At 41.1% G+C, this 23,150-nt stretch overlaps 1 protein-coding gene across 12 annotated transcripts in view; it reads left to right on the top strand.

The window, feature by feature from the left end:
- GRIA4 (glutamate ionotropic receptor AMPA type subunit 4) overlaps window positions 1-23,150 on the top strand; it is a 391,556-nt gene that overhangs the window by 118,407 nt on the left and 249,999 nt on the right. For all 12 annotated transcript variants that reach the window (XR_006819875.1, XM_046014154.1, XM_046014153.1 and 9 more), the window contains exon 4: window positions 21,396-21,635. Coding sequence is in view for 11 of the 12 variants with exons in the window: in XM_046014154.1 (XP_045870110.1) it covers window positions 21,396-21,635 (240 nt within the window). In the remaining variant the exon portion in view is untranslated. The remainder of the gene's footprint in view (window positions 1-21,395; window positions 21,636-23,150) is intronic.

The following is a 23,150-nucleotide window of genomic DNA, read 5'->3' as shown; positions in this document are numbered from 1 at the left end:
GGGATTTTTCAAAAAACATTAAAATGTGTGTGTCTTGGTGAAAGTGATGGAGGTGTGCACAACATATGGCCTTGTCCCGAGCGCACACTGTCTGCTGTCGGTAAGGACCAGGTAGAATAAGAAGTGGCTGGTCTTGACTGAAAACCAAGTTGTTTGACTCGCATTTTACCGGGGTGGTCCTTAAGGTGTTTATGTTTTGAGCCGTTAGTGCACCTCTTGGTTCCTCTACTGCCATGGACTTCACGTGTCTGAGAAGCATGCAGAAAAGTTGGGTAGATAAGCCTCCAACCTGTGTACTATCAGATGGGCCACATCACAGATTCTGGGCTGCAGGACACTGGCCACTCCTCTGGAATGTTCTAATCCCTCCAGGACTATCAGGAACCAAGTATATTTGGGGATTGCCTGGATAGGAGCTAGCCACTAGGTCACTAGCCTCTGGTCTTTATCTGTAATTTCAAACAGAAGGAGAGGCTGGTTTCTGGAGGTCAAGTGGGGATGGAGCAGTCTGACTTGAAGAACGCATTTCCACAGGAGGTACTGCCTGGTTTAGGTCCTTCTCAACATTGGACCCTTGTTCCTGGAATGGGGACCCACTCCCGGTTTTTCCTCTAACTGGTTATACTGAGATTTGGGCCCTATGTTTAGGGGCTTTTTACAGCTAGGTAATGCCTTGCTAATTAAGGGACCCCTTGAAGTCCACTGGGAAAGTAACCTTTGTAGGGACAGATCACTACAGAAGGTAGAATGATTTAAAGAGGGAGAAAATTCCATTTCTTCTGTTAGTGCATTAGACTTATTTCTGAGCACTGTTAACAAGCAGCAACGCCCCATCCCCTCCTCTTCCTCTCTGCCTGAATTTTCATTTTTCTCTTCCATGCTCACATATGGGTGGAGGAAATCAACAGATTCAAAGACTCTCAGAGTTTAATTTCTATTCTCAGCATAACATCCGGGAACATGTGTTGTGTTGTTTACAAAAATAATCTATGAACCTTGACTGAAACAGGCACATTAAGGAATATTCTATAATTGGATTTCTTTCATTGATTCTACAAATATTTATTAATGGTGAAAAGAGCTGTGCAAAGTGCTGCACACAGATCCCTGCAGAAAGCCCCACCCTAGTGGGGTTTACAACCAAACAGAAAATAAAAACTTAATTAAAAAAGTAATTGCACAAATTACTTGTGCAATTATCGATCCTGACCTTAATATTTTTCACTCTCCTGCCTGGAATACTCTGCCTCAGCTATTAGACGGTGAGCTAACTCCCAGCCTCCCCATCACCAGTGCTGGACACGAAGAGCTTCCCTCGTGTGGGACATGCTACAGCGGAGATGTTGGGGAGCCTTTGCTCTTGAGCTGAGAGACCACGTCCCTCTGTGGAAGAGCCAGCTGTTCCCTTCCTGCGTTCGAAATAAAGCTTACTTTCTCCTGATTGTCAGGATAACAGATGTCAATACTAGTCAACTTGCTGTAAGCTTGAAATGACAAAAGAATACATAAGACTTTCCCCTACGCATTGCTCAACGACAACTCGTCTTGATGTCTTGGCACATATTCTTCCACTGCCTTTCTTAATTGAAATAAAACTGCGAAATCTTTCAGTGTTGTGATGTTTGGAAGTTCCTAATGTCTTTCCACTACTGTATTACTGAGATGAGACACCTCTGTGTACTCCTCTTTGCAGATCGCTTCCTAGAAGCTACTTACTAGAAGCTACTTACTAGAAGCTACCTGGTGTAAAAGATTTCAAGATTGCTCATAGGTATTTATATCCTGTGTTCCTTTTTTTTTTTTTTAAGATTTATTTATTTATTTTATTTTATTTTTTTTTTTTTTTTGAGAGAGAGATGGAGTGAGCACGAGCAGGGGCAGGAGCAGAGGGAAAGAGACAGGCAGACTCCCCGCTGAGCGTGGGGCTGGATCCCAGCACCCTGGGATCATGACCTGAGCCAAGGTCAGACACTTAACCGACTGAGCTGCCCAGGCACTCCAAAATATCTTGTGTTCCTTATAGGTTACACCAATTTGTGTTTCCATTAGCAGTAAACAGAAGTTCCTGTCTCCTCATGCCTTTACCATTATTGACTGTTCTTTCTTTAAAATCTTCTCTAATTTCAAAAGTTAAAACAGTATCACTTAATTTGCATTTTCCTTGCAATTGTATGTCAATTTAGTTATAGCTGTGTACAGTCTATGTGTTTTATGAGGATATCCTATGTATACTATGTGTCCATTGAATGACACACATGGAAAGCTAAACATTTAAGTAAATATTTAAAGATTTAAACTTTTCAACCAAATTTGCATGCTTTTTAAACCTCTTTGATAATGAAATCATATCACCACCAAACGTACTATAGTCACGCAGTTAGATTTGTCACTTCTCTAAATCAACTTGTTTAAGTGAATATTTTAAATGATTTTTCACTTAAACATTAAAACTTTTAGAGCTATAAAAGCTCATTAATGGTGATTCTGCAATTCAGTTCCGGGGGAAAAAAAAAACAAAAAACTGGACCCTGGAATCTGTCAATGAGTAAGGTTGAACAGACAGAAGGATGAAAAAAGAAAGAGGGGGAGAAAATCTTCCTAATTACTCACAAACGTCTCAGCAGTGAGCAATCATGAGAAAGGAAATGCTGGAAAAGTACTTGACATTTAAATGTCAATTTAATCAAATTATGCAATTTTTAAAATGTGGCTGAGTGTAATGGGCTCTTTAAATTGTTTAAACCATGCCTTTTTCTAAAATGGTCCAGAGACTGAGCATTTAGCTTCTTAAGCTACCTTTTGACTAATATCCTTAAAGATTGATGTACTGAATTGTATCATTGCACTTTTACAATGAAAACATAAAGTTTGCTATTTTTCAAGATTAAAAGATATCAACATATCTAATGAAGACTAGTGATTGGTCAGCATTTGAAGAAAGTTAATAACATGATGTTCAAAGGGCAAATGAGAAAGTTAGGATGTATAAATTCTAAGGGAAATTATTCCCTTAATTTTAGTAGAGATTAACCTCAACCCTAACTCCCTCCTCCTCCCTAATCTGGACCATTCACTGGACAGAAAACTAATAATTATCTCACTCAGACTTCCCAACACCATCAGTTTTTTATAGAACTATGAGAAATAGGTAGGAAATGATCAGAAAAAGATACTCAGGAAAATAGTTGACCCAGTTTAGCCTCAAAGCTCAATAAAATATGAGCTCTGGGTCTGAACACTGATGATACAGAAGTAGACTTTTCTGCCTGGCCTGGTAGTCAGATATAATTAATATGTCACGGGAGAAAGATAGAACTCCGTATTTGATCACACTGTAGTCACTAAAATGATAAACAGGACGTCTGCAGGTACACTTAAGAGCACCACATTTGGAGATCAATGTCTGGATTTGGCTCTCATCTCTCCTACTCATTTCTGCAAACTTGGATAGATCTTTTCTTTCTGATCTATAGTTTCCTCATTTATAGTATGTGTATAATAGATACTTTGTGGGATATGTATGAGGATTAAATGTGATAATATAGAGAGTGATTAGAATAGTGCTTGAACAATTTAAGCACTCAAATATTCACTATTTTTAAGTCTTCTTTGTAGCAAGGAACAGAAACAGAAATTCTAGCTCTTTTAAGTCAAAGAAGAATTCCTTTAAAAGTTACTAAGTTACTTTCCAGAACTGCCAGGAGACCTGATTACCTAGATCTAGGAGAATAAGACATGACCGTTGCCCACAGGGACCAGAGAATGGTCCAGTGAGGACAAATGTGCCATTACACAGCATACAGCCTCGTGCAGCAGAAACTTGCTGGGACTAAAACCTGTCACCATAGTTAGCGTCCTGTGGTTGCTCCTTCTACACATCATTAATGCCTACATGGATAGGCAGAATCCTGATCCTGACCTGTATTAATCATGAATCCCAAACCACAGTTTAATTGCAGAGGGGAATTAATATAAAGAATTGTTGGGAGAAGAAAATTAAGTCCTAAAAGGCATGCAAGAGGACTCTAAGGTGTCCTGAATTATCAAGTGCAAAAGAATAGCTACAGTCCCAAGGCTGAGGAAGAGCGAACAATAAGAATTAGAGACTAGGAGAAGGTGCCTTGCCGAGGTTGAAATTGACGTCTTCGAAGCGAGTATAGCTACCATGGGAAACTGCAGGCTGCAGGTGGCAAAGAAACTTGCCGGAGGTCTCAGGCCAGTGCTGGTTTCCATAAGTGGCCAGAACGCATATGTGGATGGAGGATGTGAAGCAGCAGAATCGGATCTCTGAAAGCATTCAAAGCTGCCACTGTGTGGAGGGGGTTGGGTCTGTAGCAGTAGCCATGTGTTGCTGGAGGGTTCTGGTGGTGTGGAGATGCTTGGAAGCCTCTGGAAGGGACAGTATGGCCTGGGATGTTTTTGGAGCTTCCCAGGACCCCTGCATAGAAAAATAACAAAGGAGGACCACAGGCCAAAGGAATGTCTGCTCATCATCCCTTGGTAGGTTAATCCTAGTGCCTTCTGTTGATGAAGGCTTGCATCCCACCATCCCGCAAAGGAGAATGTTAACAGGATCCAACATCACAAAGCAGGAAACAGAGCCAATATTACGCAAAAAGAAAAGTAGGTTTGGAGCTGAGGGAAGTGAGTTGATCATTGGCACATGAGTCCACAGCTTAGTTGCCAGGGATGCTGGGAAAACGATATGTGGCATTTTCAGGCTCCAAGACTCATGAGGTGATGAATTCCCAGAACACAGGCAAGCATTTCAGAGATCAGGCAGCCGAAAAGAATAACTAACATCTGCCTCATTCTCTCTATTAATCACATAGTTACTTTATAATTTATGCATCGTGTTCACCTTTGTTTTCTCAGCTGATGTGTCTAAGTGTCCAGATTGTGTATTCCACATTTAAACATCTTCTCTATAGCTTGGGCTTCATATCGTCTTCTTTCTTGTGTGTAAGTCAATGTCTAAGAGTAAATTCAGAACACGGGCAAACTACCCTGAAGGGTAGCATCATTGTATGTTTCAAAGAGTCCATCCAGCTTCATACATTTGCATCTCATTGTTACAGAGTTGTCAAAGTCTCAGCAAACAATCATAACCAACGGCATCTTCAGCACGGCACTATTGAAGGGAATGCTGCTCTAGGCAAGATACCGTATTAGTTTATGGCACACAGGGATGGAAGTGAGAAGACCACACATGTATGTGATGCATGTTTGAAACTAGTTTATTTGCAAATAGATGTTAATAGACTCCTCCATAATATGGAATTGATGTAGTCTTTGTATCTTGAAGAATTTTTTCTTCCCATTACTTGGTTTTTCTTTGGTTTCCAATGACTTGTGTTTTTCTCCTGCTTGATGCCCCTGCAGCATTTGATACTAATGATACCCTTTCTGTTTTTGAAGTGCTTTTGTTCTGTTGGATTCCATGAGATGACATTATATTTTGTCCTTATTCTCAATGCCTTTGAGGACATATATTTTGTCCTTATTCTCAATGCCTTTCGTGCTAAGGTTATTTTGCTAGCCACTCTGTAAGTGCTTCTCCTAAATGTTTGTGTCTGCTCCTCTGAATTCAGAGGCCATTTATTTTTTATAAATCCAAAATTTCTGTCTCCAGCTTTGAATGTATCTGCCCAGTTGCCTTATTGGGTATGCACATCCGAAGTTGGAGATAGAAATTTCTGCAAGCATCTCAAATTCAGGCTGTCCAAAGCTGGACTCACTAGCCCTTATAGCTTTCCTACACCTTGGTGAACACAACAGCCAGCATTCAGCCAGTTGCTTTAGTGAGAGACTGAGACATCAATTTTGCCTCATATTCAGGTGTAATTAATCACCAAAGTCTATCACTTCCACTTGCAATATTATGTCTTGAGTCCCTGTTATTTCTCTCCCTCCTCACGGACCCAGAATTCTAACCTAGCAACAGTTTTTCCCTGCCTTTCTACGATACTGGTTTTCAAGTTCACCAGGATCTATTCCTAGCCCACACAGCAGCTAGCCTTCTAAAATCACAGATTAGGGGCGCCTGGGTGGCTCAGTGGGTTAGGCCGCTGCCTTCGGCTCAGGTCATGATCTCGGGGTTCTGGGATCGAGTCCCGCATCAGGCTCTCTGCTCAGCAAGGAGCCTGCTTCCCTCTTTCTCTCTCTCTCTCTGCCTGCCTATCTACTTGTGATCTCTCTGTGTCAAATAAATAAATAAAATCTTTAAAAATAAAATCACAGATTAGATTATTCTCCCTGTATGCTTCAGAACAGGAAGGTGGCTTCCCATCTGCCTTAGAATGAAGTCCCAAATCCATACTCTCGTTCTCTAAGACCTGGCTCTCTACTTCCTTTTCAGCCTCATCACTCACTCACCATATCCCTGCCCTCTCTAGGCACCAAACAAAATTATCTTCAGTTTCTTTATATCTCTTTGTAGTTTCCAGCTATTATATCTGAAAATGTGTTTCCCTACTTGTGAGTGCTGTACTCCTAGTTAACCACTTCAACTGAACCCATATCCTCAGAGCATTATTCCACTTGTCATCATTTGTTCAATATAAGAGTAGAGGTCATATGTGAATTCTTTACCGGGATGCCCCCACCACTTAGCACATTGCCCAGCTCAGAGTCAATGCTCAATGTTGTTGAAATAAATATTCTAGCCTTGGTGAGGTTAAATGCGATCACATAAAGTTCTAATTTGCATATTCCCTAAATTGTGGAATATATTTTACTTAGTTTTATTGTCTCAGCTTTTAACAAAGGACCTGAAACATACTACACAAATGAGTAATTAATATGCTGACTTGATACATAGCTACTCAAACACAAAATAGTTTTCAAAACAACTAGCTTTAAGATTAAATCCTTAGAAACTTTATCCCATAATGTTTGTGAGTATTATATAAAAAAGAAAGAAAAAAGGAAAAGAAAAACCAAAACAAAAATCTGCCTAAAGTTGCAATGCATAGTGGACAGTGCCTTGTATGTTTGTCTGCCTGTAAGTGACTAGATGACATAAACAACTCATTTTTCTTTTTTCTTTTTTTTTTTTAAAGATTTTATTTATTTATTTGACAGAGAGAGATCATAAGTAGGCAGAGAGGCAGGCAGAGAGAGTGAGAGGGAAGCAGGCTCCCTGCCGAGCAGAGAGCCCGATGTGGGACTCGATCCCAGGACCCTGAGATCATGACCTGAGCCGAAGGCAGCGGCTTAAACCACTGAGCCACCCGGGCGCCCCACAACTCATTTTTCTTAATCGTTAGAGGAAAAAGAACAGTTTATATAGCATGAAAGCACTACTGATTAAATATTTGAGTAATTAAAATGTGCTCAGACCCGTAATGAAAGTCTGCAGAAGTATTTGTCATCTCGCTGAGCACAACGATTTCATGAAATACGGTTGAAATTCTACTGGCACACAGGATAGCATATTCTTTCCTTGCTCACAGATCGCATCCTTGCTCTGTAAATTTTTTTTTTTTTTTAAAGATTTTATTCATTTATTTGAAAGACAGAAATTACAAGTAGGCAGAGAAAGAGAGGAGGAAGCAGGCTCCCTGCTGAGCAGAGAGCCCGATGCGGGGCTCGATCCCAGGACCCTGGGATCATGACCTGAGCCGAAGGCAGAGGCTTTAACCCACTGAGCCACCCAGGCGCCCCCTTGCTCTGTAAATTTTAAACCTCTATTAATTTATAGGTAGGATCTTACTGTTGTGTTTTTCCTCTCATTTGAATAGGTTTTTTATCTTTACTTTCTGTCTAAGCCAAGGAGGTCTGCTTTACTTAGTATCTCAAGGCCTTGGGCAGTGACCATGTACTTTAAGGATTCACTTTTCCTCCTCTGTAAAATGAGATATTCTACCTCGATAGACAGCCATGAAATTCCATAATGTAGGAAATCTGTGGTGTCTCTATCCATTGATCTCTGTTGGTTTGCAGACCCCCTGGGAGCCTCTTGGGTGTCATCTGCAGCCTGCCCTTGGATGTGGAGGGCAGGGAGAAACAGGAAAAAAGGGGCAGACTTCAATAATAAATTTTTTTTTAAAGAAACAAAACAATTTCTTTTTTTAAAAGAAATAATACAAGGGGGAAAAAAAAGAAAAGAAAAGGACAGATCATTCCACATTGGTGGGTGGCAGGGTTAATGAGCAAGGGAACGTACCTACGAGGCTTGTCTTGGGTGTCCACAGATAAACAGATAGTCCCACCTGTCTTCCAGAATCTTTCTTTTTTTTTTAAGATTTTATTTATTTGACAGACAGAAATCACAATTAGGCAGAGAGACAGGCACAGAGAGAGGGGGAGGCAGGCTCCCCACCGAGCAGAGAGCCCGATGTGGGGCTCGATCCCAGGACCCTGGGATCATGACCTGAGCCGAAGGCAGAGTCTTTAACCCACTGAGCCACCCAGGCGCCCCTGCCTTCCAGAATCTTAAAGGTTTCTGTAGCAGGTTCAGTCACATATACTGTTCAGATGCTCTCGACATCACATCACTGTCTCAAGGTCATGTTCTTGGGGCAGCTTCACAGAGCAGGGATGGCAAGTGGAACACATATTCCAAGGACAGGGAGGGGGTGAGGAATCTCTGATCTCTCCCAGGACTAGCTCATGGGTCAACCATTGGTCACATCCTCTTGATGACTTCCCCCAACGATCTCTTCAACACTTGGCATTAATTACTTTATATGTATAACAAAACTTTATAGTGCATAATTGCCTTTCCCTTGGATAGAGTGAATAAGCTCTTCATTTTATTTGCTAAGAAACAGATGTACATAAATTTCAATTTTTCCAAAAGTCTGTGTTCTAATACAAAATCTGGTATTTTTGGTCATAAGAGATTTTAACTATTCTAAGAAAAGTTAATAGGAAAAAATGCTATTTTAATGTAAAAGCAAGGAAACGTGTACTCAAGTTTTAATGCTTTTAAAAGGACTGTGATTATAGTGATTATTGTTGCACCAAGTCATATTCTATTATTTCCCAAAACCCAAAAGTGTTTTCTGTTTTCATCTCTCTCTCTCACACACACACAGTCAGAACAATTATTAATAGTGTTCTTTGAATAGTGAATCATGGTTTAACAGCATAGGGAATGAAATAGTATTTTTATTAGACATCATTCTGTTCTATAATGCCCTAATAATTTAGAAGGATGAAGTAAAGGGCTTTATAAACCAGGGTGTATTTAACTATGAAATCTCTGGGAAAAGTTCTGAGCATTCAAAAAGCTTAAAAATTTAACCTTGACAAAGTAGCCAGAGTGGTTCATTATTTCTATTTTTGTGTTTTCCTTCTTCATGTGTGGCCCCAAGGTCTGACAATTGTTTTTTGAAATTTCGATATAGACAAAATAATATATCACAACATAAAGGTTTCCCCATTCTAGAATATAAAATTAGAACCAGAAGTCAGGCATTAGTAAAAAATCATAAAATAGCTGGTTTAATTATATGTTGTGAGATATATACTATAGATCTATAGATCTATATACACTCTAGATACTATAAAAATAGTATCTATTTTTATATACACAGAAACTACACCATGCAGTTGTTCAGTATTTCCATCTAGTCATGGTTACCTGTAAATTCTCTCCCAAGATTTTATGCAGTGCATTTTAGAAAGGCACAATTACCCACCTCCCCAAAAAAGGCCTAAGAAGCATTGGATACTATAATCTTATTTGTCTGAGTTATATATGTATTTGTCCTTTTTAAATGACAGCTGAAGTTTGGTTTGCTCTAAGAGGTGGCTTTTTAAGAGAAAGCAATTTTCCGTAATCCTTTAAGACCTCCGATTTCCATGAAGTATATGTATTCTTATATTGCCTTTTCCACTAGCAATCAAGGTGTAATGGCCCAAATGTCCTCAGCAGAGCAAGACAGAAGAAATGTCTAACCAGTCATTTTCCTTCAAGGGGTAGAGTAGAATGAACTTTGGAATCAGACCTGGGCTAAAAATTGCCCTTTCCCTGCTTAGATGTATAAACTTATACAAGTTGCATAACTTCACCAAATTTCATTTTCAACAATGAAAAAGAAAAATGGGGAGAATAATACCCACCTTATAGGCCTGCTGTGAAGTTTGAGTGAGGTCATGCATACAAAATGACATGGCAGAACCAGACACACAGTAGGTACTCACTAGTTGTTGGGTTTTCTTCCCATCTCCTTGCCCAGCTAGCTCCCTGGGTGTCCTCCGTGCTCTGCATGTAGCACTAGGACGCTGGGTGTGGAGCTTTAGCCTCAAGCACAGAGCAGGGAGTCCCATTACCAGTGTATAAGCTGTGACTTCCAAGGAAGTTGAATGTAAATTCTCTTTACTAAATTGTCCCATCTTAAATTCAACGGGGCAATGTTTTCTTTTATCAAAACACAATTTTATGTGTTAGATTTGCTTTTGATGGCTGTTTGTTCCACTTAAAAGATTAGGCCAAATAGCTTCACAGATCTCGAATACCTTTCACACACAACCCCACTTTGCCTCTATTCATTTAGCCATTCATTCAGCAAATATTTATTGACCACCAACTCTGTGCCAAGCGTTATGCTGAATGCTGGAGATGGAAAAGGAGGATGAGAGAAGCGGTCAGTCCTTGCTGTTATGTGCTGGTAGTACAGACAGACATGAAACACATGTCAAAAGTCTGCACCCAGAGCAAGGAATGACACTCCAGTTATTCTACTGGGGAAGCACCATATTCATGAGAACAGTTGTTTCTGAACCCCACTCCAATAGCTGTCAGCTATCATTCCATTCCATTTTTAATTGAGGTCATCCACGTCCACGATACATTGAAATGATTTTCAGGAAGACAGCTGTGTCTCCTCTGATGAAGAAAAGCTTTCAACATATTATTCAGACCCTTGAAGAAGTTTCTCGAGCATACAAAAAACTCTGCTGCAATTATGCCTCTCAGTAATATAGTATAAAACACAGATGATGAAGCGAATGTTTCCATTAAGGAGCCACTTAGAGGTGAAACTATGTTCCAAATCCTTCAATACCGAACAGTATATCACTGGGTGTCTTGGCCCCCCGCAGTCTTCTCTATGGCTGGAAGCTGACAACTGAGGAACCAAACACACCTGTTTGGGATTCAGGTGCCCTTTGGAATGGGTTTCTTCCTCTCCTCTCAACTTCTCTCCTTCTAAAGACTTACTTGTTCGAGTCCTTATGGTTATATATTAGGAGTATAAAAGAGTCATATGATCTTCACAGCACCCAGATTACTGCTAGGACAGCCAGTTTTACACAGAATGGAGCCTTGCTTCTTGTGCTGAGTGTTGCAAATAGCCTTCTGCTTATTCCTTTATAGGTCTTGGAAGCAAAATGAGCCATGTGTCTCCATTATGATGGCCTGACTCTGGAAGGAAATGTGCAAACAAGCCTGTATATTTTTACTGAGCTCTCAATTAGTTTAATTTAGAATTGAAATATGCTTTCTAGCTGAGATGTCACAAAGCTGAAGGGGAGCATGTGAGGGCTGTGCAAGTGATTATATCTCATTGTGGTCTTTGATGGCATTGTCCAGAAGCATCTTCAGAGAAGACATCTGAGAAAGTGGAAGTACTTAATTGTGATAGAATTAAAGTGAAAATTTTTTGTGGTATTTGCATTTCAACTTGTCATTTATAGTGATTAGCTTCAGTAACTTTATGTACTGTAGCTAACCACCACTTACAAGTCTAAGAAAATTAGCTTTTACATATTAATAATCTCTGATAATGCCTTAAGGGCAGAAATTAATGAATTCTGGGCCCAGCATGCTCTATGCACCATCTGATTGAGCCTTTTCAAACCCAGGTATGAGGAGTTCATCATTTTCATATCAAATAATCAGAGAAAGAGGGAAGATGCTTAGCTAGTATGTCCTGACTGTAAGGTTTTCCAATAGGCTGTTGGCATTTTAAGAGACATTATTTTTCAAAATCCAGATGTGTGACAAGATGTCTTTTTGAAGAAAGGTACATGGCAGGATTCTTAAAAAAAAAGGTAGAAATTAGATAGACACAAGGTGACAACAGTACCAGGACAGGTGAGGGCCAGGTGAGGATGCATTTCACATACAGCTCAGGCTTTGCTGTGCTGGAGGGACTCCCCACCTCACCATATTCCAGCCAAGTCAGAACCAAGTGTATAGAAATGATAATAGAACATCACCATGATGAAAGTATAAAATACAGATGATTTTGTCAATGGTGAGAGAACTGTCTTATTACCCAAATGTTAAATTGTTTTAAAAAATTAATGTGTAGTTAAGATTATAATTATTTTCCTTATAAGGAATCACGAAATGTCTATGTCATAATAGCGGGCAGTTTTCAGGAACTAAGCTTTAATTAAAAACAAATGGTGAGGGGTACCTGTGTGGCTCGGTCATTAAGCATCTGCCTTTGGCTCAGGTCATGATCCCACGGTTCTGGGATCAAGCTCTGCATCAGGCTCCCTGTTCAGCAGGAGGCTTGCTTCTTCCTCCCCTACTCCCCCTGCTTGTGTTCCCCCCTCACTGTTTTTTCTCTCTGTGCCAAATAAATAAATAAATAATATTTTAAACAAAAAACAAATGGTGAGCGGATGTCCAGTCAAAAGGGAAGGGAGGATGCCCCTAGAGACCAAAAGTAAGTTACCTAGACCACGGGGTTAGGGATCTTAGCTTCCAGAGTCTACTCAGCAACAAGGAAGTAGATTTTTGTGGTTACCGGCCAGTCATTCCACACTCTCCCAGTCTCTCTTCTGTCCTTATTGTCTTTACCAGAGACCATGATTCCGTTCACTCCGCCAGCATTCAGGGAGCACTTTCCATATGCCCATTCCAGAGCCTGAGGTTGCCTCAGTGGATGGGCTGTCAGATTCCCTCTTCCTGCAGAACTCCTGACATCCTGAAGAAAAGAGGTAAATAAGCCATCAAATAAGTAAGGTAATTTCAAATAGTGGTAAGGGCTAAGCACAATTATAAAACAAGGTCATGAGCAAGAGAGTGACTGGAGCTGTGGGAACCTCATTTCCTAGAAGAGTCACAGAGAGGCTGTTAGGGAATTGACATTTTCACTGGGACAGGAATTGTGGGGAAGTGCAGCCAAGGGACAGTCAGGCCAGAGAGAGCAGTTAGAGCCAAGGCCCTAAAGTGGATGAGAAGGTGTATTTAAGTAACAGAAAAAGGGAGAGTCTTCTGGCTTAGTCTAGTGGGTGAGGGGGGCAATGGTGGATGAGTTTAGGGAAGACAAAATCATTAGAGCTTTTAAGGCCACGTGGAATTAGTTAAATCGGATGAAAAGCCACTGGAACTTTAAGAAGGGCTGGAGTCCCATCTTACCACACTCTCTGCTGAGTGGGCAATGATTAGGAAGGAATAAAACTGGGAACAGGAAGTACAGTCTGGAGACTTTACTAGTAGACTGGGCAGGACAGTGGCAGCATAATAGGGATACAGAGGAGTGAGTAGATTTTGATATATTTTAGGTATTTTAGAGATGAAACCATCAAGATTTGCCATGATTTCAATGTGGAGTAGAAGGAAGGTAAGAATCAATAATATTTTCATAGATGGTCCTGATTTTATTTGGATGGGGGAAAACAGACACAAGATTCTGAAGAAAAATAAAGGGTCCTGTTTTGGCCCAGCTGGGTCTCAGGTGCCAAAAAGACAACAAAGGAGAGATGCCAGGTATTGATATTTGGGTCTGAACTCATAAGAAAGAACAAATCTGAAGTCATGAATCAGGGCATTCTTGGCACGTGAACGATACTTGAAGTCCTAGAAATAGATGACATCACCTAAAGAGTGAAGAAGAAGTGCTCTTTCATTACTTAAAGATCGGTCAGACAGGGAGATGCAAGCCAGGAAACTGAGAACAAGTGTTCAAATAAGAGGAAATGGTGGAAAGGGTGCTGTGCTGTTGGTAAGCCAAGAGAAGATTTTGCTTCAAGGAGGAAAGTCGTAAACTCCTCATTATCATTGCCTTTGGTTACTCTTCTCGTGCTGTGCCTGAAGGAAATCATGAGTTTCTAAACTGTCACCACCTCTACTGCATGTGTCCATGTTTTGTCTTCGGTCAATATTCATTAAATCTTCACTTTGTTTTCTCATTCCACTCAGTAAGGTTTTACAGGGCACTTACCATGGCCCACGTGCTGTGTTGTGTGTGTTAGGTTGGATATTGTTGTGGCTAAAATGGGAAGGGTTCCTTATTATCATGCAGTTTGTGAGATATTTTATGTGCTCTTGGTTTCCTCTCCTACCCTCTGCAATTGTTTGTAACGTGTGCCACTTTTAGACAGCTTTACGGAATCTCACTGTTGCAACCTTGCCTCTCATACTGATGCAAGTAGGAAACTATCAACCTACACACTTCTTAGTTTATCTTTTAATCTGTGAACTCCATGGAATGAAGTACCCTCCCTACACCTGCTCATCTCATTCAAGGCCAGCTTTGTATGTGCCCTTGGCCCAATACCTTCTGTCTTTCTGGACCTTCTTTAATTATTACCCCTTTCTCTTCTGATCCTTTCTCCTTCTCTGATGGCTCCATTCCTCAACCAGTAAACATGCTCATATTTGTCCTATCCTCTCTCTCTGTCTATCTCTCACTCAGATAGATAGACGATAAATACATGTCGCTCTGTAGTCATGTTTCCTTGAAGACAAATTTAGCATTACATTGTTAATGAAGACCACATCTTACTGGTATCTAATCCAGTTGTTACTAGGATCATGAACCTAAAAATTTTATTATTGGGAATTTACTCTTGCTTATATTCTAGGATTATCTTTTAGAAGTTGGTATGTCCAGGGGCATTTGGGTGGCTCAGACTGTTAAGCGTCTTGCCTTTGGCTCAGGTCATGATCTCAGGGTCCTGGGATCGAGTCCTGCATTTGGCTCCTTGCTCAGTGGGGAGTCTGCTTCTCCCTCTCCCTCTGTCCCTTCTCTGGTTCACAAGCTTTCAGGGACTCTTCAAATAAATAAAAGATTCAAAAAACTTTAAAGAAAGAAATTGGTACATCCAATAACAGGATCTCTGTAGTACATGTTTGCACAGGGCATAGCATTTTGATGTTTTGGTGATAGGTTGTTTTTTTTTTAAGTACCTAATAACCAAATGCCATATAGTGACTCTGTTCTCCCACCACTGTGTCTATATGCAGGCAACTGGCATGTATTTGTTTCCCTAACATTTCTAGATATTATTTGTCTCTGATGTAGTTTAAATATGATCTTTAATCAGCAATAGAAATATTGGCAACCTACTTGTTGGTTTCTGTATCTTTAATCACTATTCAAACCTAACCTTTATAGACAAGTAACATTTCCTTCAATCCACCTGCCCTATGGCCTGTGGGCTAAGCTAAGGACTCCTCTGTGCTTCCTTGTAACCTCTACCTATCACTTACTGTGTTCACTATCTTGAAGTATCAATTTGTATCTGGCTACTTAGAATGTGAACCTCTTCTTGGTGGAAAACACTGTATTAATTGTATTTTGTTAGAAATGCTTAACACAGTGGCTGGAAGAAATTAGGCAGTATATAAGCATTTGTTGAATGAAACAATGAGTGGTAGTGTTAAATCTACCTTTTTTTTTTTTTTTTTGCAGTACATTCTTTCTACTACAGATTGATTAAACACCAACAAACACTTTTTACACTGCTTTATATAGTTTACCCAAAGCAGGAAACAGTTCCGTTTACGTTGAAAAATGGATAGCTTAATCATGCAAATTCAAATATCTACAAGGCTGGAGATAGATATATAGATATATAGTTTTGTGGTTTTTTTGCAGGCTACACATCCAACGTGGGGCTTGGACTTATGACCCTGAGATTGAGAGTCCCATGCTCTATGACTGATCTGGCAGGCACCCTCACAGGGCTAGGTTATTAACAGAAGTACCTGGAGTGGCATAGTAGAAATAGGAAGTGGTTGGGTTTGCAGCCCAGCAGACATCTAAAGTTCCAAACCCAGCAGAGAACTCCAGTAAGATGGGAGATTAAGGATGTTGGATTTCGGATGTAGTTGGTCATCAGCACACTTGATGAGAGTGGTTCTCGTGGCTGGGAAGTAGACGAGCCAAATCAAATGATATGGAAAACAGTGTAAGTAGAAAACCTTGTCAACAAAGTGCCTGGAGAAGGGTAGGAGGGTCAGAAGCGGTAGGTGTAGAAGGTTGTTTTATAAAATGAAGGACAGCTGGCCTTATTTACGGAAGTCGTATAGGGCAGAGGAAGCCTGCAGAGGCAGGAGAAAGGGAAGAGCAGCAGATGGAGCACTGGCCTGTGCTCTTCCTACCCGGGCAGCGGTGGTCATGTGCAGTTCAGTATATCACTTGGATTTATGTCCCATGACTTGAGAAACACTGAGCTAAGACCACGTCGTTTGATTTACATGTGACAGAGGGCTACAAATCATCACAAATTATATGACAAATTGACTTGACGTGGCATCTGGAACAGAATGGGGTGACTACCTGATGAAAAGACATCTAATTAATTGACACCATCAGGTGAAAGATGAATGAATTATTACGGTGTTTATATTATGTGTTTATTTACATAATAACTTGATCTTAGTGATCTCATTAGTGAAGCAGAATATAGAATATGTGCTTAAAATTTTGATTGGATTATTTCTTTGGAAGTCTTATCCTGATTAGTGTTTGTATCCCAAAATATGTATCCATCTAATATCATCACATCTATTTAGTGACTAAGCATTACATTAAAATTCAGCTTGCTCTCCTCTTATGTATGCATTTCTGAACACAATGATACTTACCTTATTTTATTTTCATTAATTTGTGTATACATACAGATCGTTCAGGAAGTTCCATTGTTTGAATAATTTTCTGTATACCAAGCAACAATAGACGTCATAAGACATAATCAAGTGAATTTTGATTTGAGTGTTTGCAAAAGCTAGATTCTAATACTAAATCTGGAAATAATTATCTTTTAAAATTGGAATCTATTGATCAAATAAAATACTATCTAAGGGATCATATAGAGATGATATTGAACAATCGATTGACCATCTATCCACATACATAGGAAACCCAATAACCCTCACCTACCAAGCATATAATTCTAGATTAAACAGACCAAAAAAAAAAAAAATAATAATAATAATAATCAAATGAGTACTACTAAACCTAGACATTTGCAAAGGGAAACTAAAATGTGAGTGACAAAATACAGCCAAAAGCAAAGTTATTAGTCTAAGACTTTTTACAGTTTCCAAATAAGTGTATTAGGAGAATGACAAGTGGCTGTGAAAAAGAGCATCCTCATTTATGATGATGCAAATGAAGAAAGCAGACAGATGATGATTAAATATCAGAAAATACTGTTTATTGAGGAACAAGTGGAATAAATTAAGTTCAAATGCTATAGCAAGCACCAGAGTAGTGGAAAGTCATAATGATTACATTGAAAAGAACACAGTAGGAAAGAAAAAATAATCAAGGAACTTTGTATAGAGTATATTAGTTGTTTTGGGCCTTCTTAAATAGCATAATACTATTTGCACATAAAATTTGATGTTGGCAGCAGCTCAGTATTTGAAATAGAGGAAACTGGAAGTGCTGTCCGGCTTTTTGGGGGAAGGGGTGCCACCCTTTCCTGTCTCATCAAAGGTTCTCCTGCAAAGCTAATGAAGTCCTCTTAGGAAACTTGTGGGGTTCCTCGAAATGGAGTTTGGAAACCAAAACTTGACAAAGGTATGGTTTTAAAATGCCATAACAAAGAATTAAGTATTTACATAATTATACCACGTACGTTATAGTTATAATTATACATGCATATAATACATTATATGTATAACTGTCTTAAAGTACATGACTTGCTGCCATTTTCTTTTCTTTTTTAAAGATCTATTTATTTATTTTAAAAAGAGTGGGTGCTCACCCTGGGGGGAGGGACAAAGGGAGAGGGAGAGAGAAACTCCTGCTGAGCCCGGAGCCCAATAAGGGGCTCAATCCCACGACTGAAGCCTTAAGCCACAGTCAGACACCCAACTAACTGTGCCACCCAGGTGCCCGCTGTTTGCTTAACAGTTTCTTGAACAACCACTAAAATCTGTATGTATGTTCAGCACCAAACTGAAAGCCAGTATCTTAGTTTTGAGTTCTGAAGCTCTTCAACTTTTTTCAATAAAGTGAAACAAAAATTATTTGAACCAGATTATTTGCTGACTAAAGATTAAGAAAATCAAGGGAATAGGACAATATGAAAACTTTATAAGGGAGCCACGGGACTCCTAGTTATACACTAAATGTATAGCACTTACATAAATACATCCAAAGCCTTGGTGGAACTTTCACAAGGTTAACAGCTGATCCAGCAACTTGATTTATCAGAGAAGGTCTCTTAAGTTATAGAAATTAATTGAATTGAAAGCCCAGGTACCCAAATGTTACATCATGCTGTTTCTTATACCTTGAAAGAAAATTTCAGCCAGTCACACTGTCAGAACAAGCCTTCCAGTTGGTCAGATTATTGGGGTGATCAAATTGTAGTTCCTGGGCGAGCATAGAATTAGAATTGGATGTTCTTCCTTCATGGAATTTCTTTGTAAAATCTACTTACAGGGCACCTGGGTGGCTCAGTCAGTTGAGCATCTGCCTTAGGCTCAGGTCATGATCTCAGGGCCCTGGGATCGAGCCCCGCATTGGGCTCTCTGGTCAGCGGGGAGCCTGCTTCTCCATCTACTCCCTGCTTGCGCTCTCTCTCCCTATCTCTGTCTCTCTCTCAAATGAATAAAATATTTCAAAAAAAAAAATCTACCACTTACTAATTATCTCCTGTATAGGGTCATGGTTTTATATGCATTATCTTATTTAATCCTTGGCATATTATGTATTTATAATTAAGACAATTAAGATTAAATAACTTAGCCAGGGTCATCTGGCTAACAAGTAAAAGCACTAGGATTTAAACTGGTTAGCTGAATTTGCAGTCATTCCCTTCTATTTTAAAGTCTAGTCTATCCTAGTCTTGTCCATTTGAATATAGATGCTGGTCCCTTAGTTAGGTATTACTTTTTCCAGAACTTATACAATATCTCTTAGAGCATATTGTCTACAAAAGACCAGAAGCATCCATTTTCTGTTAATTGGTACCTTCTGCTATAATTATATTGCTCAGACTCTATCCCTAATTTCAGAGGTATAATAAACAAGAACAGAAGATACACTGCCAGGTTTTATTAATTTATCTTGTTTAATTATGCCTCATAATTTCCTAAAACCCGGATATGTAGAATATGCATATAAATGTTATTAGGATAATTATTTTTTTTCCAAGAGCCTATTATTGCTTCAACAAAGCAAAATCTAATTTCTTTGTATCACATTGAACTACTCGTAATACCTCTAGATTACCTAATATCCTCGGCTTCTTTATAAACTTAGCAATTAAAAGTAGTAACCAAAATCAGAAAACGTCAACATTTTAGAGAATTAAGGACATTTTAAACTAGTGGTATAAGACAAAGAAAAATGGGACCTTTCACCATATATGGTAAACTATAAGAATTTGGAATTCAGTGATGCTTTCCTTCTTAAACAGAAAAAGTATTTTTTTTTAATGCAAGCCTGTATCCTTTAAAAGGTAAATTAGAAAAAGTAACCCAAGTTTGGACTAGGATTCAGTCATGCTGAAGGAGGGATCAAAATGATGCTAGGAAAGAATCTTGAGAAGAGGTGTTTGTATTTCTTTGTTTCTCTTTATGTATTTGTCTCATTGTCCTTGCAAGACGGGAAAGACAGAAGGAGGCTGTGCACCTGTTCACCGCAGGTTCTCTTAGTGCAAGAGGACTCAGTTCTGTTGGGTTTTGAAATTGTGTTGTCTTCGCTTTTTGGCCTACCTATAAGCCGCACAGTTCGTCACAATTCCGCCAAGTATCCAGGGCACCCCAGTAGTGATTTTCCAGATAGCTTAACTTGTGTTCAAACGTGGTTCTAGAGAACTCTAAGGTTGTGAGGGAAAAAAAAAATGACGGCTGCCACTGCAAAAAACAAAAAAGCCACAAAGTAACGAATTTAGGTAGATGGTTTATCTCCATTTTATTTTAGTTATTATTATTTCATTTGGAGCATATTCCTCTGTCTTCTCCTTTTGTTCGACTTCGTGTGTTTGTTTCAGTGAGTTAGGCGAACGACTACCTTTCCCATGGAAGGTCGTCCCCAGTGTAGACTCTGTGCTGGGGGTCCCCGGTGGGATGGCTGCAGGTGAAGTGGGCACTGGCTGCGGTGGTCCTCCCGCTCTCTGCACTGAGACTGCCCCGGGGTGGGTGAGACCCTGCAGAAGCTCAAGCTGGTGAAGCGGGATGCCTGCCCCTCCGGAACGTGGAACGCGGCGTAGGGCGTGCCCTGGTGGGGCCGAAGGACGCGCCCGCAGCTGTCTGGAGCCCGAGGAGTGCTGGGCGCCTCTTTCACCTTATCCCGCTGGCCGGGGGTGCCCCGCCGTGCGCCACGCTGGGCCGTCGTTGGTGAGACGCCTGGGCATGGTGTGGGCTGGGGGCGCGGGGCGCACTGCGGCGGCCCCGACCCTGCTCCGTGGGCTCAGGTGGGAACGGAAAGCGTGGGGCTCGCCAGCCTCGGTCTCAGGGTTGTTCCAGCAGCTTCCCCCGCTGTTCAGTGGAGCTCTAAGGCTGGATCGTTTGTATGCTAGTTGCTCTTTTAAACTGCGGGTTTTTTTCCTGTGCCCGAGGGCATCTGGGGCTAGAGCCAGGGCTCGCGGAGGCAGCAGGCCGGCCGCGGCGCCCGGAACCCGGTTCCCGTCAGCACCAGGCGCTCGCCAGGTGGACGCCAGTGTAAACAGTGGCGCTCGCCAGCCTCCGGAGCTGGACAGGTTCCAGCAGCTCCTCCGCTGCTTGGCAGGGTTCTAGGGCTGAGGCCTTTCTGTGCCGGTTGCTCCTTCACACCGGCCGTCTGTCCGCGCCCCGCGGGGCACACGGGTCTGCTCCGGGTCCCTCCGTGCTCGCACAGCCGGGGCTTCCGTGTGTCAGCGCCTCCTCTCTGTCCCCCTCTGCCTGGGGTCCCTCTGGCTTCTGGACAGGAGCGGCTCCACTGCGGCTGTCCGTTCTTCTTCCGGAGGAGCGGCTGTCCGGGTCGGTGGAGACGCGGGGGGCGGGCCGAGCGCGGGCTCTTCCTGCGGCGCCATGTTGCGCCGGAAGTGCAGGTTGGCTCCGGGTTACCTCACCCAGTGGCGGGCTGTGGGTGCACGCGTGAGGACGCCTTCGTTGAGGACAGAATGAATTATACACTTTCCTGACGTTACGTTCCTAGATGTGCGCATAATTCAGACCTTTTTTAGCCTCATAGACGGTTGAAGTGGAAGTCAACAGGTTGAGAGTGCGCTCACAGTTGTGTGGTTTTTCTCTTTTCTTTCAGTCTGTTCCCAGTATTCTAGAGGAGTTTTTGCGATTTTCGGACTCTATGATAAGAGGTCGGTACATACCTTGACCTCGTTCTGCAGCGCCTTACACATCTCCCTCATCACGCCCAGTTTCCCCACGGAGGGCGAGAGCCAGTTCGTGCTGCAGCTGCGGCCGTCCTTACGGGGCGCGCTCCTGAGCCTGCTGGACCACTACGAGTGGAATTGCTTCGTCTTCCTGTACGACACCGACCGGGGTAAGTCCGCGCTGCGCGGCCGAGCGCTGCTCTCGGGGCACCGCCCCCGGCGCCGGTGTGGCGCGTGCGGCTCGCGAAGTGTCTTGAGCCGGAAGGTGGCTGGAATCGGCAAACGGCCGATGCGTGGTATTAGTGAACTTATCCTGACTGGGCAAAAATTCGTCATTAAACAGCTTCAGATGCGCAAGGTTATGGGTGAGCAAACCAACCCTGTCACTTAGCGAAGTGACGTGATTCTGTGAAGACGTCCACGGTGATATTTCAAGTATGATCAGGAAGTAAACAGGTCTTTTACCTCAAGTGCAGATCATGTAAGGTTGATTTAAGGTCTTGGAAGATCTTAAGAAAGTTGCGGGTTGACTTTTGTGTCTAATTCTATATATCTCGAATTTTATTTAAAAAAAGAGAAAGTAGCAGGTGGAAGCATAGCACTGAGTTTGAAGTGTAGAATTTTTTATTAAATTCAGTTAGCCGGCACAGAGTCCATCATTACTTTCGGGTGTCGTGTTGAAACGTAACCTTGAGCACTTGAAGCGTCGTGTCAGTGCGGTGCAGACTTGGTGCGAGCTTGTGCCCTAGCGGCCTTCACTTCACCCGGCTGTGGGGATGAGTCAGTGACACGGTACAGCTCGTGCGTTGGAAAAACGCGGTGAAGAATGTTGGATCATTAACAGACCATTCATTTGTGGGCCTGTTTGAGATACTTCGACTTTACAGTATGAGACATAACTTAAGAAGTTCCGTATTCATTCTTTTTTTTTCGCTTTTTTTTTTTTAAATTTAGTGACTAGAATCGTAGCAACATATTACATTACAATTTAAACAGCAAGAAACCCCCTGTGGGGTTTTGTCTTCAGTCTTTTTTCCTTAAAGACTTTGAATTTTTAACAGAAGTGGGAATAATTGAAACTGGTAACATTTTAAGCATCTCCTTGAGTAGAATTCTATCTGCAAAATGGGTAAGATAATAAATATAAGACAATAAACAAGCAAGCTAAGTCTTGAAAATATGATGACCTTCAAAAGTCCAAACATAATTTCCAATACTCAGACATGGTATATATCACTTGAGATGTCACAGTGGTGGTCTTAGTACATTGCTTATATTAGCATTCTTGGTAAATTTCCCTTTCTGTAACACATTCAGAAAATTTAATACCAGTGTATTTTTTTTTTTTTGCATGGTTGCAGCATGTAGTAATTCTCATTTGGAAATAAGGGAACCTACCCATATCTCATGATAACATTTTCCAATAGCTAATTATCAAAAGCATTCTGCAGAATATATTCTAGGTTGAAGAAATGATCATTCTGTATGTTTCTAACTTTTGGAAAAATCCTTGAGCAAGAGGACAATGATAATTGAATCATAATGCAACTGAAAACAATAATGAGATACCACTACATATCTATCAGAAAGGCCAAAATCCAGCTCACTGACAGCACCAAATGATGAGGAGGACATGGAGCAACAGGAGCTCTCATTCATTGTTGGTGGGAATGCAAAATGGTACA

This window comes from Meles meles, chromosome 8 (genome assembly GCF_922984935.1).
Source record: "Meles meles chromosome 8, mMelMel3.1 paternal haplotype, whole genome shotgun sequence".
Classification (NCBI taxonomy): domain Eukaryota; kingdom Metazoa; phylum Chordata; class Mammalia; order Carnivora; family Mustelidae; genus Meles; species Meles meles.
Note: the sequence above shows the minus strand (reverse complement) of the source record. Positions and strands in the feature narration are given on the sequence as shown.